Below are 15,640 nucleotides of genomic sequence, written 5' to 3'. Positions count from 1 at the left end.
CAGGAAGAGCCAGAGCTTGGCAGGAAAGCTCACTGGGATGCCACCAGCCCTCCAAAACGTGCTGGCTCTCCCTGGTGACACCGGCACAGTGGAGGTGGCCCTGCAGACCCTCCCCAGCCCATTTCTCTCTGTTCGCTCCTCCAGAATCCTCTGAATCCTCTGAAGAGAAGGAGGACGAAGATGGCGAGCACGTCCCCACTCGGGAAGACATCAAGAGGGAGGGGCAGCTGCTGATCCAAAGACACAAAAAAGCCATCGAAAAGTAGCAACCGCTCCACGAGAGCTTTGGATGCCCCCGCCCACCCCTTGTTCTTTGGATGCCCCCACTACCCCTGTGTTTTGGATGGCCCAGACCATCCACTTGACCCTGTATTCTCCCACCACCCCTTGTACCCTTTCTCCAACAGGTTTAATAAAGCAGATCTTTTTCGTTCCTCCCAAACCTGTGGTCAAGCTGCAATGGGGGGTCCTAGGTCACTTCTGTCACCCGGGACGCGTGAGGGTCAAACCTTGAGGAGCACTCACCTGGGTTTGGAGGCAGCCCCATCGCCCTGGCCCTCACCCAGCTGTTCTCCTCGCAGAGCTGGGGATGGGCTGGGGTGGGGACGGCGTTCCTGGCCAGAGGAAAGCCGGGGGCAGACTGGCTTTTCCCCACTTGATGCTGTGGAGCCAGCAACTTCCTGGGACCTCTGTCCCCCAGACGGCTCTGAGTGCACCAGTGGGCCACTGTGTGCCTCAGTTAACCAAGAAACCCACTTCTCAGCAGTGACATCACCGAATCCAAGAGCCAGAGTCTGTTGGTCAACAGCTGGGAATGTCCAGTTCCAGGTATTCTGACAGCCTGAAGGTCATAGAGAAGAAAATCATGGAATCCCAGAATCAGACTCACAGAACAGTTTGGGTTGGAAGGGACCTTCAAAGCTCCTCCAGTCCAACCTCTGCCATGAGCAGGGACATCTTCACCCAGATCAGGTTGCAGCTGGTAGAAATGATGACCTTTCAGAGCGTGCTGGTGGTACTTTGTCCCTTGTGCCCTGCCCTGATGTGCAGAGGAGACAGAAGGGACACTGGGAAGCTTTGGGGAAGACCCTCCATATGCTGAGGTGTTGCGTCTCCTTCCTCTTCAGCCTCTAAAAGGCATTTGGTAAAGAGCAGAGTTGGAACTGGGGGTTCCCACCTTTTGAGATAAACTGTAAAAAGTCATTAATCCTTTTGGTTGGAAAAGACCCTCCAGATCATGGAGCCCAACCATAACCCACCCCTGGCACTGCCCCATATCTCTGAGAACCTCATCTCCGTCTGTCCAACCCTCCAGGGATGGTGACTCCAGCACTGCCCTGGGCAGCCTGTTCCAATGCCCCACAGCCCTTTGGGGAGGAAATTGTTCCCTATATCCCATCTAAAGCCTCCCCTGGTGCCAGTTGTTTCAGGCTCTTGGTCTGGTCTTTGCACTGGGACTGTGGGGAACAGAGAAGCCACAAAACGTGTTGAAGACTTCTCTCTGGTAAAGCTGGACTCCAAGGACATTCGCACATCCCACGCACTTGGGGGCGGTTATCCGGCCCGAGATACCATTCTCACAAGTCTGGGCTATAACTTTTTACAATTACAAGAAACGTACACAAAGTAATCTGTCCAAGGCCCTTTATATGTTATTATGTTAGTATTATGTCTTTGACCATCCAAATGGTCACGTTAGTATTGATCTTCCTTTATCATCCAGATGGCTGGAACCGCACGTCTTGCTCTCCCATATTTGACTTTCCAACATTTTCCCCTTTTTTGTTTTAAAATCAGGTTCTCAATGAGTGCAGTAAGGACCCTGGCTTTGTTCTTCTTTGCATTCTGTATCATTGTCCAGATGATTCGAAGGACTACAAGAAAAACATCACACAAGCATATCCAAATCCCTCAAAAACCCATATACGTAGACTGAGAGCTGAAAGTGAAGTTTTAGGGTCTAATCACTTTATGCTATGAGATAATGTTAGCCATTTTGTCTTACAGTCCTAACTCTTACAAACTGTGTAATTATTTGCAGGGTACTGGCTAAATCCTAAATCAGGCCTTGCACATTAGCAAAGACTGTTATTTTACTTGATATCACTCATAAACACTAGAATTCAAGTTCAACAGTATTACACATATTTAGCACTCTGATAAGAGAAAATACAGGTTCAGATAGCAGCTAAGGAGATTATTTAAATACAATATTGTAAGAACAATGAGGATCCACAACGTGCATGCAGTCACTCACAAGAAACAAAACCGGAGGCCTTTTACTTCAGGGTACTCACAAGAAACAGTCGCTCACTCCAATAAAGAAGTGGGGTGTCATTAATCCCAGGAAGTTTCCTTAGACACTGTTCCTGTCTAAGGAAAGGACTCCAGTTCACAGACCCGCAGCTCCGAGAAGACCACTCAAAGGGGGTCTTCGGCGGGAACCCCGTTTCATTGTTTGGCCAGATGTGGCTGTGGGCGTTACAACATAGTCCAGAAGCTTCTCAGCGAGTCTGGGCATCTCCTTTGTTAAGGACCCTGTCGACTGACCAAGGGTCCCACCCCTCCTGACCCATCGGTTGGTAGAGGTGAAGTTTATTGACAACACCTTGGTACCATTCTAGGTGTATGTATGTGGGGACAGGCACAGTGGGGCACAGAAGGTGCTAAAGAGCCGTCAACCTCCTCACTGAAAGCTCCAGATTTCAGGGGAATGTGTAACTGCCTCACAATCCAGCCTGCGACCACAGTCATCTGGCAAACTACTTTGGAGTGGTGGTGCAGTCACCTCTTGCCTCCAAAGTCAAAAGGGGGCATTCTGTTGGTGAGTTTGAGTGCCTGCTGTGGATCGTCATATCTTATGTGTCATTTTCTTGTTGCAAATCAACCTACAACAAAATAATACAAATTACAACAATTACAGTTATTAACAAATACTGGAGAAAGCTGGTTAGCCATACTAATAAGGAAAATAAATGCATTGAAAGTGCTTTCGACAGTTAGTCGCCAGTCCAAATCATGTAAATCTGTATCATTCTGATACGCCAGTGCCTCTTCCTTTGATCTCTTCTATTTCTTTGTTGCCCTCTGCCGCAGGGACAGATGCTGGATCTCTGGCATTAGGTCCTGCATTGTGTTTGTCCAGCTCGTAGAAAGGTTTAACATATTTCACAGGAAGCCACTTTGGTCCTGTTGGAAGAAGAACACAAGCAGAGCCCTTCCCCAGGCAATTAACTACAGGCCCTTGCCACTGACTGTTGTGCAGGGGATCCGGTTATAAAACCTTTGGTCTCTGAGACAGTGAATCTGGAACACGGCAGTGTTTTTCCGCTGCTGCGATAGAGGAGGGAGGCACAGTACGATTCAAAACATTTAAAGCATATATTGCATTGTCTGATTGTTCTTGAGGCACCATATTTGCCCTTTTTTGTTTTAATAACATGTGTTTCAGTGTGGAATGTGCTCGTTCAGTGATGGCCTGTCCAGTGGGAGAATGTGGAATACCTGTGACATGCGAAACACCCCACTGCTATAGAAATTATTGCATGGATCTAGCAGTGTATCCAGGACTGTTGTCAGTTTTAATCTGTTATGGCACTCCCAGCATAGCAAAACAGTCGATCCAGTGGGGCTGAACATCTCGGCTTTTCTCACTTGTATGTGCAGATGCACAAAACGTACCTGAAAAAGTATCTATAGAAACATGTACGTATTTCAAACGGCCAAAAGATGAAACACGTGTAACATCAGAGTGCCAAACGCCATTAGCTGAGAGTCCGCGAGGGTTAACTCCAAGGGAGGGCGAGCTTGTAATCAGACCTTGACATTCCCTCCAGCGCATCCACGGCACCACTCGGTTTGGTGGAAAAGCAAAACTGAAGTGTCTTGGGTGATGCAGAGACCAGGGAAAGGTGCCTGGCTTTAGCTCTCTGCCAAGCACACCTGGGGAACCCTTTGAAATGCTTCAGTCACTTTAGCAGAGAAAAATAACACCCCCACACAGCTGCCAGGCTTTCACTGCTCACGCAGGGACAAAGGACGGCGCGGGGACAGCACGGCTCTCACTCCGGAGCTCGCCGGCTCTGACACCGGTGCCTGTTTAGGACAAATATCAATGGGAAAGATTTTGTGCTCTGGGATTCAGGTCATCTGGAGAACACCAGCAAGGAGAACGACTGCCAAAACCTGCACAACGATGTGACCAGCTCCAGCTGCCCTGGGGAAGGAGGCGGCTGGTGCTTGTCCCAGCCCAGCCACGCCATGGGCGACCCAGAGCGGCTGAGAACAAAGCCTCTTTCCAGGCTCTCTTCCCTGTGAGAACGTGGGGCAGGGTCCCATCCATGGGGGACATGGGAGCACATCCTGCCCGAGCTCTCACGGGCCACTCTGCTGCACAGGGAGCAGAGGAAGGGACAAAGGCGCCTGGGTGGGCAGGTAGCCCCCCAGCGCTGGGTGGTGCAGCGACACAGCGCGGTGACACTTGGTGCAGCCACCATCACCCCAAGTGGCTCAATTTGCCCACCAAGGTGGTTCTGTCTCCAGGATGATTCTCCCCTGTCCTGGGGGCTGGAGGAGAAGCTCCAGTGCCTGGTCCAGAAGTGGCAGTACCTGGAGCAGTGGGCAGCCCACCTGCCCCCTGAGTGCAAGATCCTCGATGAGAGCAATGAGGTACGTGGGGTGTCCATCCCTGCTGGGGTCTTTGGGGACCCGCACCAGGCTCCTCCTGATGGCCCGTCCCAAGTGAGAAGAATGGCGGTGGCCCCATGTCGAGCGATCCTCGGAACGTGATGGTTTCCTTTGCGGAGAGAGACGGTAGGAGCAGCGATGACGGTAGGAGAGCATAGCGGGGACGCGTCCCACGGCGACTGTCCCTGCCCCTGCCTGTTGGGATTTCTGACCATCCTTGCCTGTCTCTCCCTGTCCCAGCAGAACCCAGCCCATGAGTTCTCTCCAGACCTTGGGGCTGTCTCCAAGGCTTTGAGCATGGGTGGTGCTTTTAGGTGGGGATGTGGGAGCATGAAGGTGGCTGGTGGGGTGGCAAGCATTGGACCACAGAGGGAACAAGAAAAGCTCCGTGGGAACAGGGAGCAGCTCCCCTGCCTGTGTGAGGCCGTGCAGGAGGATGCCCAGGCTCTGGCCATGGCCCGGAAGGTAGCGGGAGGTCCCATCTGCCACATCCCCCTGCCTGGTCCTGACCCTGCAGAGCCACCTGCTCCGCCAGCCCTCTCCGGGAGCAGACAGCAGTAGGACGTGACCGTCCCCATGCTGACGGGCAGTGCTGGAGTCACCAGTCCTGGAGGGGTTTGAATGATGCAGAGATGAGGTTCTCAGGACATGTGGCAGTGCCAGGGGTGGGTTATGGTTGGACTCAATCTTGAAATGATTCTATCATTATTGAATCAGGGTTATATCATCTACACTTTATGGATGACACAAGTACAACACAAGTGGCACCTGTTTACAGTAGAACTCCACCAAAACTCTCTTGCCAGCTCTCCGGTTTCATCTCCATGTGTGTGGCCGCATCATGCCCTGCACACACCAGTGTCCCTCTGTCACCTCTGCTCACCCACGGACTGGGTGCACGGAAAGGTCAATTTAATTCAGAAATTAATTGCAAAGATAGTAAAACAACCTCCTTATAGTTACCTTCATAAGTGATTTCACATACCATGTATGACATCTTCCCATATGTTAATTCCCTTCCAAGGCATCTCAGATGCCCAGGTCCCAGCTTCGCATCGTGCGCTGAGCTACAGCCGAGGGCAGGACTGGCTCCAGCGCTGCCTTTTCACTCATTTCTTGCTGTTTCTGTTGGCTGCAGCATCTTAGAAGTGCCCGAGCATCCACACCCACGGGGAGATGCTGATTTATTGGCTACAAATAGGAAGACAACACTAATCCTTCTCAATTCAGCACAACTGAAAAGTCATCAGTCTTTCTGTGATGTTTTTCCACCAGTCTCCCTTTATTAGATTTTTCCCCAGGGGCTGTGCCAAAGGCTGTGCTGGGATTGAGCCCGATTGCTTTTCAGAAAGTGCCATCCTGTGGCCAAGTGTGAAATCCTTGCTGTTTCCTATTCTAAAACTAAAGTCAGCAAAGCCACCTCAGACACCATAATCCCTGTAGCACACCACGGATGTGCTGCAATGAGGCAAATACCCAACCTCTCAGCCTTGCTCATCCCCAGATCTACAACAGTCCTGCTCCCACATCTTCACGGTTCTACACGGACCCTTAGTTTTAATTACCCATTCGTTTTTTTCTTTGAGGGACAACTATCATTATTTTTCACTGTGAGGCCTGACTTAATCACAGGGTTTGGAAGTTGAAGATGACGCTCAAATAAATGAATCAAAAATCACCACCACTCTACTGTAAGGAGAGTTTCCCAGCGTGAAACTGCTGCTTACAGCACCCCCTCATCCACACCGTTATAACAAACATGTCAGACAAAATCAGACCCAGGACTGCCCTGTGTGCTACACCACTAGTTACCGGCCTCCACGTAGACTTTGCGACACTGATCACCACCCCCTAGGCTCAGTCCACACTTCTTCAGCTTATAAACTCTAATCAATCCACCCAATCTCCAATAAGATTTATTATTATCATTGAGACACCTTGGAGACATATGTCGAGCTTTAGTAGCGTCTGTATTACCAGCAGGTCTAGCAGGATAAATCCAGGACAGGACTCAGTCCACTCACTGCCTTGAGAAATAGCTGAATACACCAAGAATATCTCTTCAGAAAAAAACATACAGGGGAGACGTCTTTTATACTTAGAAACTACATGGGTCGTGGCAGCTGGACACCAGAACCCTCAGATAACGGTTGGTTGTTGGACTGAGGGATCAGCTCAGATAAATGTATTAAAGCCCAGCTCAGGAGCGGGTATCTTCCCCTCCCCAGTGAAAGAGTCCACCGGCAGGCCTTTCGCTTTCCGTAGCCAGGCTTTCCTGCGCGCTCGCTCCCGTTCTTCCGTGAGCTGCTGCTCTGCCTTACACTGAGCTGCAACAGCTGCCTCGCACCGCTCCTTCCATTTTTCTGTCAGAAGCCTGAACTGTGTTACGATTTAAAAGGTGCCTGCTCCTGTCCAATTGCATTTCCCACGGATGGCAGATCCCAAACGCAGGTGTCCTGTGGCTTTCTGGAGTATTTTCTAATAAATCAGAACTGAACCAGCAGCCTGTTTCCCTGCACACCAGCTGTAATAATGTGAATAATACTGATTTCTCTGTTACTGAGCTGGAAAAACGACAGCGCCTGTCTGTATGGGGATATAGCGGAAGATTTGGCGAGGAGCTTAGTTAAATGTAAATACGCTCAAGTGACTTGCACCTGTCTGTAAAAAAGCACACACATCACACTCATTGTTTTACTGACCTTGTGCGCTTGACGAGCAGAACCTCTGTGTTAGATACCATAGGCCTGTGAGAAACTCCAGGCACCTCATCACTATGGCTGAGATTCCTGCTCTGGTGTGAGAAAGAGCAGGAGGCTGCGCCTGCCTGAAGCCTTGAAGCACAGGTGAGCTCAGCAGCTCAGAGCTCCCAGCAGGGCTGAACTGACCAGCGCCTGCGTCCCTGCCGGTGTCACCTCTGCTGGGAGCTCCCGTGAGGCTTCGGAGATCCCCCGGTAGAGAGGGAACTAAAATGAAGCTCGCTCTTTGCAACACACCCGTGCCCTCTGGCTCTTCTTGCGACGCCTGCGGATGTGCACACACTGTCTTGGCAAATGTCTCGAATTTATACCAAACCTTTCTAAAAAGGCACAAAAGTTTTACAAAAGCCTACAAGTGATGGAACCATTGAAACCAACAGCACACCTCCCAGACCGCGCTTTAGAAAAGCACAGAGTCTGTATATTGATTAAGACGAAGGCAGCCATATACTTGCAATTATTTCAAATTCATTTTAGGAAACGCCAGCGTGTTGCAGAGGCCGTTTGTAATGTTTTGAGGTGTTCCCCAGCCTTTCAGTGACCGGCAGCAGACCCAGGTTGAAAACAGGAGCCGCCAGCACCTTCTGGTTCCAGAGCCAGGCGGCGCATCCGGTCGTGGTACAGCCTTCGCCAGCAGGGAACCGCGGTTCTGCTCCAAGTCGCCTGCTGCTGGTTGGTCTTCCCCGCCACCTCTCGGGCAGCATCCAAGGTGTAGTCCCAGCTGACGTCCTCAAACTGGAACACCAGCACTACGGCTGGAGAATTTATCACCATCCTGAAGGAGGGAAGGAAAAGCTGTGAAAGCACCAATACCATTAACCCAGGGCTTAGTGCCTGCAGGCACTTCAACAGCTCTGAGATGACCTGCACTTGTTTAAGGGAGCAGGAACAATTAACCCCATCGGTGGTGCTGCACATGGTAACCCAACCTCTGTGTGAGCTCTGTGGGGCTCTTTTCATTCAGCTCTATAATAAATTTAGTTGTAAGATGATTAGGATGAAAACTTGCAGCAGTAGAGTGAGCTAGATCAGTGCAATGCCAAAAGAAACTGGAGACACCATATTATGAGGGACATTTAATGTAAATTGGAGGGGTGGAGCGGGCCTGGCTGGGATGGAGTTTTCTTCATAGCAGCCCATATTTTGCTGTGGTTCAGAGCTGTGACCAAAACACCAGCATTTTAGCCATTGCTTATGCAGAAGCTGGGAACCACCTTCACTTCAGAGGTGCAGATGTGAGGACACCTGGGAGAACCTTTCACTGTTGGCTTTTACAAAGAGGCAGTAAGGCAGGGAACAGGTAGAGGCTTTGTCAGGCCTTGGCTCGAGTCCCCAACCTGCTAAGAAATTTGGGTGCTCAATTCAACTTTACAGTTGGTCCATAGAATCTTTTAAGCTGGAAAAAACCATTAAGATCATGAAGTCGACCATAAACTCGGCACTGCCGAGTCCACCGCTGAGCCACGGCCTGAGGTGCCACATCTTTAAAATACCTTCGGGGATGGGGACTCCACCGCTTGCCCGGGCAGCCAGTTCCTCTGTGTGTCTTAAGTTGGATAGAAACGGGAAATTGTCAATTGCTGGATGGAGTAAGCAAATCTATTTTTAGCCACTGCTAACAAAACCAAGTTATTAAAGCAGTCAACAAGCAGTAGAGCCCTTTACAGCTTATTTGTGAGAAGGAAAAATGCTTAATTCCTTCAATTACCAAGTTATCTACCTAGTTTAGTTCATAGACGACAGCTGCCCTCACCAACCTGTTTTCTGACACGTGGACAGAAGAGATGGGGCTCCCGCTGGTATCGGCCGTCAGCACTTTCAGGCAGGTCCCAGTCAGGTAGTTAAATATACGGATGTTCCCGTCAGCGCAGCCGCTGATGACCCGGAGATAGAGGAGCTGCAGAGACACGACTTCCCTGGAAACACAACACGCAGCGCTGGGACATCCACCGTGCTTTCCCGAGGAGACGCGATCAGCTCCCTCTTTTGTCCTGGAGGAGATGCAGAGCTCTGCCTCCATCAACAGCCTGAATAAAGAAGCTCATGGAGATATTTCAAAGGCCTGGAAGCGAAGTCCTTCATAATCCCTCCCTGCCCAAACCAACCAACCCAGCGCATCCTCAGAGCAGCCACTGTGGCTGTGGCCATCTGCCGTGTTTTGAATTGCATTTTTATGTCCAGGAAAGTAAAAGAAAATAATATGATGGTACAGTTGTACTCAGTATTAGAAAATAACATAGTACACAGTTGGCAGGGTTCAGCATATAACTTGGCCACCTCTGACATAGACCGTGTCTTCTCTTGACCAGGTAGCATGACACCCTCTTGCATACAGGTTATGATCCTTGAATTATTAGACTATGCCCTGCCATCCCTGTTCCTGAACAAGTGGTTGCAATATTTGCATTTGAGGTTGTTATAGGTCTTAACTGACAAACACTGGTTATGATCACATAGTGCCTGACACTTTTAAAGATGAAGACTGTTGAATGTGGGGATATTTCAGATACTAAGCTTGATAATTAAGGCATTCTGTGTTTCTATAAGGAAGATGTTTTCTTTACAGACTTAGTAGATTGCTGAATACAACTCGAAACGCATCCGATTCCTACTTTGGGTGGTGGAAAGCTACGAGGCATCTGCTCAGCTTTCCCAACATGCTCCATCCCAGGGCGCTCCCATCGGTGCTGCCTGTGACAAGGTGCCACTGGTCAAAGGACAAGCACTTCACTGGGCCTTGGTGCTCCTCTAATGTCTGCAAAGTAAAAGAAATAGGTGTAACCCTCAGTAATCTAGATGTAAATACGCCAAGGTATCCTATGGAATTCCCAATACCAGCCTCATGTACTATATTGTAGTTTTATCAGGTATTATTCTAATGTACCAATATACTCTGTGGATAACTGTTGGGTTTATAGTCACCAGAAATATTTCGGGCTCGCTGCTGATAATGAGCTGCTGGTGTGGAATTAACATTAATTTTCCATCTTTATTTATGTGCTCAATAGATGTCACCACACCAAGACCTTTATCATCCATTGAATACTCACCCAGGAGAGAAGAGACCCAATGGCCCTGACTGTAATGAAAGGGACAATCGCAAATGTAGTTCAGCTGGAGCTGGGAAATCCTGCATCTGAGATGCTCTCAATTTGCAGCTAGATTGCTGTCAATTTGCAGATAGAAAGAGCTTCACTCCTCTCAAATGTGGACTAACACTGATTCTGGACACCTGCTAAGGTAATTAGCAGTCTCCAGCCTTGACCTTTAAAATGCAGAGCAGCCATCCAGCTGCTTCAGCTGCATCAACTGCTACCAGTTGTGAAGGTTTCATATTTTAGGCTGACAGGTGAGACCCAACCCCAAGAGCTGTTGGTCAGACCCCAACCTCTTCCCAGGGTCTGAATGTTCCTGCAGGAGCAGAGGTGAACGTTTCTACAGGAATGAAGGGGTCAGGCACAGCACATCAAACCCTGCATTAAAATTGACAGTTGTTTGCAAACAAGTTTTATATTATTTGCTTACAAATAAATCTGTGGTTTCTTTTACCAGTTTAGGCTGCCTTTGGGTTGGGGTTTTATTTTTTTCTTCAGAAAATTTTTGGCAAGAACCAAAGGCTGTGATAAACTAGCACAGATTTTTAAACATTTAGCACAAAACGATCCACCTAAGAAGAAACTCACTTTGATCAGAGCGCCCGTATCCGCAGCCCAGACTCTGACCAGCCCTCGCTCGCACCCGCTGACAACGCGGGCACCGTCGGTTCTGACCACCCAGACAGCGCTGCTGTGCTGCAGGGTCTGGAGACATCGCCCACTCCTCAGATTCCACACTGTTGGGAGCAAGGGGGAGAAAGGTCACAAATTAATAGTAAAGAAACCTCTGGCAAAGCTGCAAGCTGATACCATTTTCCCCGAGAGCTGGTGTGGCCTTAGAGCCACAAAACCTTTAAAAGTGAATAAAAGCAGAAATAACGAGAATTTATGCAGTGACACAGAGACCTTGCATGTGCACGTGGCCACAGCTTCGGCTGCTCTGGAATCGAAATGAGATGCTAAACTCCACCCTCCAATCGATGCCCTTGCTCTATTCAGACGCTGCCCGTGTCACCCGTCACACCTCCAGCACTCTGCCCATCTCGCTACTCCCGGCCTTTGTCTGGAAGCTCCTGGTCTCACCTTTTACCATCCCATCCCTGGCTCCCGACACGAGCTGCTCTTCGTGTAAATCCAAGCAGGTGACTGTCCCACGGTGACCATCGAAGACTTTCACACAAGCACCACTGTAGATATTCCAGCACCTACAAAGGACCAACCAAAACAGGAATACAGCGATTAACTTAATTGATGGCTTATTCATTTTATTATTTCCTACTTAACAGGCCCAGCGTTTCTCCTCTACACACTAGGCTAAAGCCAGGAGTCATTCCACTAAGGTGTCAGAGTATTTGGAATGATCAAGTCAGGATTAGTAGTAATTTTTTACCCATATCATTTGTTCTACCTGCAGACTACCTGGAAACACATGTCTAGATTCCACCTTAGGCACAGCTACCTCCAATTAACCTTAAAATGTAGAGCTCTGCAGATAAAATTGTTTCTTTAGTGGCTGGTGTCAATGTGATTCCTGTTGGCCTCGGAGAACACCAGCACCTGTTCAAACCAACATTTTGGAGCAGGGAAGAGCAGGGGGGTCAGAGCCTGAGTCACTGTAAACTCTTTCCCTTTTTAAGTGCTGCCTTTCATGAATTTCTGGTATTGCTGTGCCAGAGCCAGACAGCCTGCTGTTCAGCTTTTACCCCTCCTTGTGATACTCTCGAGATGTAGAGATAAATAACACGGAAGAGCTGAGCATCTCCTTGTCTGAGGGGGCAGTGTCTGCAAAGGAGCAGCTGTGCAGCGGGTACCAGGCTGTTAAACCTGGTCAGCCAAACTGTCACAGATAAACCCAGCCTTGCTGAACTCAGTGCTGACCTTAGCAAGGCCAGAATCTCACAGCAAGTGCCTATGGGAAACATCTGGTGTTTTGAGGCACTTTAGGAAGACCTGTGCGTCACCAGGTGAAACCGGAAAAGAGAAGCTGTCCTATGTGAGTGGGGGTTGTTTCCTTATCTACTGTCCTTTCCTCGTTACTATAACGAAAGTGAGGGAAGGAAGATGGGCTGGAAGGACTAAAGATGAATGTTTTCCTGGATATTCCAAGAGGCTGGTAATCCCGTGGCACGGTCCCTGTGCTGCTCACCTGATGCTGAGATCAAAGCCTGTGCTGAGGACCAAGCCTTTGTTCTCATCGAGGAGCAGAGCTTTGCTCCCAGCACTACCAGAGAGCAGAGGCGGCACTTCTTTCGTCCCCGGCATGCCAAGGAACCGCACTTTTCGGCTTGCAGAGCCAACGGCTACCAGGTCACCACCACTGTAGTGGATTATTCTGCTCTGGTCTGATCTGGATAAGAAACAGCGACTGAGATGAGCTTTAGCCAGGTGACAAGGTACAACATGTCTAAGGTTGTGACAGGGATTTCTCTGATGCTTAATGGTCTTCACTGAGCAACCTGACACACAACACACTTAAATGGGTGAATCCTTTGCAGGGCACCACAGCCAAGGTCCCTAATTCTGCATATTTAAGGTTGTATCTGGAGAATAAGCTCAATAGGTGCTGGAGTGAGTTGAGAGAAGGGAACAGAGCTGGTGAGGGGCTGGAGCACAAGTGTGATGGGAGCGGCTGAGGGACCTGGGGGGTTCAGCTGGAGAACAGGAGCTGAGGGGAGACCTTCTGATCTCTGAACTGCCTGAAAGGAGCTTGGAGCCAGGGGGGTCGGGCTCTGCACCCCAGGAACAAGCGCCAGGAGCAGAGGAAACGGCCTCAAGTTGCACCAGGGGAGGTTGAGGTTGGATGTGGGGAACAATTTCTTCCCCAAAGGGCTGTGGGGCATTGGAACAGGCTGCCCAGGGCAGTGCTGGAGTCACCATCCCTGGAGGGCTGGACAGACGGACATGAGGTTCTCAGGAACATGGGTCAGTGCTAGGGGTGGGTTAATGTTTGGACTCCATGATCTTGAGGGTCTTTTCCAATCAACACAATTCTGTAATTCTAAAACAGGGAGAGTGCTCTGTATCCTTTTGTGATACACTGGGGATCACCAACCCTTAAGCCTTTAAAAATTCCCCTGCTATCTTTATTAAAAACTGGATTTGACACTGAGGATTTTTCAACACTGATGCTGAGGGACTCTCCCCTCCAGCCACACATTCCCACAGAAGGACCGCAGGGAACAGAACGGGTTTGCAGGAGCTGCTGTTGGGCCCTACAGGGTTAGTGCAGAGAGCAGCCAGGCAATCTACTCACTGGTCCATGAGGACACGAACACTGTAGGAGCCACAGAAGACATTTCTCTCTTCTAGTTGGATTGCATCGGTTTTCAGATCGCTATAGGCTTCCTGCAGATTGTCTTTCTCCTCCCGTCTTTCTCCTCTCTGTCCAAAGAGAAATAGGGAAAAGTAACTCATGGAGGGAGGAAGGTAGCATTATTCCACAGTATTAAACATCAAGGCTTGGTCCCTACTATAGTGATGAGACCAGAGACAGAATGTGTTGGTAAGGAACACCCAGAGTGCAGGAGCTTCCTGCTTGGTGCAGAAACAAGGGTTGTTCCTTGGCAAAAATGCAAGGCCTGACATCTGCACCCTTGATTTCTGGGGAAAATGCTGTGCCCTCGGGATGCTGCCCGACCCTGCTCGCAGCCCTGGCCCCAAGGCTACGCCTGCGAGATGCAGTAGGACAAGGCAGGATTTAGGGATGCAGGCTCCTGCTCGTGACAGAAGGTGCTGAGCAAGCTCTGGTCCTTAGGAGTTGCTCACGACGGTACAAACCAGAAGAGCAAAGCAACTCCAAATTCACTGTCACATCTTCCAAGATGTGTCCTCCTTCTTCCTCAAATGCTGAAATGCAGGATCCATGGAAGGCAAACACCTTTCAACATACCTGCGGTTTACTTTCGCAGTCATGGCCTTCAATGACATCCCCCTCTTCGTTTAACACTGGAACTGTCACATCGACTCTTTTGGCATAGGTTGGAACTGCTCTTCTGGGGCACAACCCCTGGAATGAACCGGCAGAGGCACCACAGTCACCGCAGAGCCCGAGCACACAGAGGACGCTGCTCACGGGTGGTGCTCCAGCATCTCCATGGGACGCTGAAGCCACACGCAAATCTGAACTGCACACACTGGTTTACTGTTCCTTAAGAGACCTGACTTGCATTTACCACCTCGTTGCTATATGACTTGACTTGTTGTGAAAAATCATTGCCCTTTCTTTTTTTCCTCCAAAATCCAGTCTTGAGCTTCTAAGAGCCTCCAAAACTTTTCCATTTCAACAGAAAAAAGTTTGAAAGTGCATCTCATCTCTGGTGAGCGCTCACTTGGTTCAGAATCCAAACCCACTGAGATGAGAGGCTCTCAAAACACCTTCAGCAATATCTAAGTTTCATATGTAATGCGCAAAGCCTGACATGAAACAGCCTTTAAATGCTGGCCCAGAGCTGAGATTTCAATGCTCTCTTCACAAATCAAAGCACACAAAGATCTCCTACTTTCTCTCTTTGGGGATTTACCTTTACACTTAGCTTGCTCTATGGCAAGTCTGTCCTAAGCAGGACAGGCATTTCCTAGCAGTTCTGCTTTACTGTGTCCCAACCGCCAGCTGTGACTTCTCACAAAGTCATCTCATCTTTCCATCTTCCTTGGTGGAGCAAATAAAGCTCAGGGAGCTGTTGCAGGTCTGCCAAATTGTCACCAGCTCCTGGACATACAGGATTTGCATTCCTGACCAAACCCTGTTTTCTTTGTTACAAGAGTGTTTTGATCCATTTTTAGAGTCGCAGGCTCCCTGAAGGTCAGTAAAGGCTCTTACGTTGTGCTTACTGGTGATAGTATGAACATCTAACCTGGCTTAACTCTGCAGATGGAAGAACAGGACAAAGGTGGGAGGCGGCCTCTAGTAAAAGCATTTCCATCTAAGGGTTTGGGCAGTAGCAGAAAAACCCTCTTTTTAAAGCACATCATCATGGCAGAAGCCCAGACATCATACCTGCAAATATAGGATACTCTCCTGGATTGTTTTTTGACATTCACGTTCCTTATTGACTTCTTCAACCAGATGAGCCCAGAATCTATTCACAGACGCACATGCTT

At 49.3% G+C, this 15,640-nt stretch overlaps 1 protein-coding gene across 1 annotated transcript in view; it reads right to left on the bottom strand.

Moving 5' to 3' along the window:
* LOC136110137 (F-box/WD repeat-containing protein 10-like) overlaps positions 1 to 6,634 on the bottom strand; it is a 28,866-nt gene extending 22,232 nt beyond the window's left edge. The window contains exon 1 of the mRNA XM_071817145.1: positions 6,499 to 6,634. Within this exon, the coding sequence (XP_071673246.1) occupies positions 6,499 to 6,634 (136 nt within the window). The remainder of the gene's footprint in view (positions 1 to 6,498) is intronic.
* Between the last annotated feature and the right edge of the window lie 9,006 nt (positions 6,635 to 15,640).

Source organism: Patagioenas fasciata, chromosome 19 (assembly GCF_037038585.1).
Source record: "Patagioenas fasciata isolate bPatFas1 chromosome 19, bPatFas1.hap1, whole genome shotgun sequence".
NCBI lineage: Eukaryota > Metazoa > Chordata > Aves > Columbiformes > Columbidae > Patagioenas > Patagioenas fasciata.
This window is presented reverse-complemented; position numbering and strand designations above follow the sequence as displayed.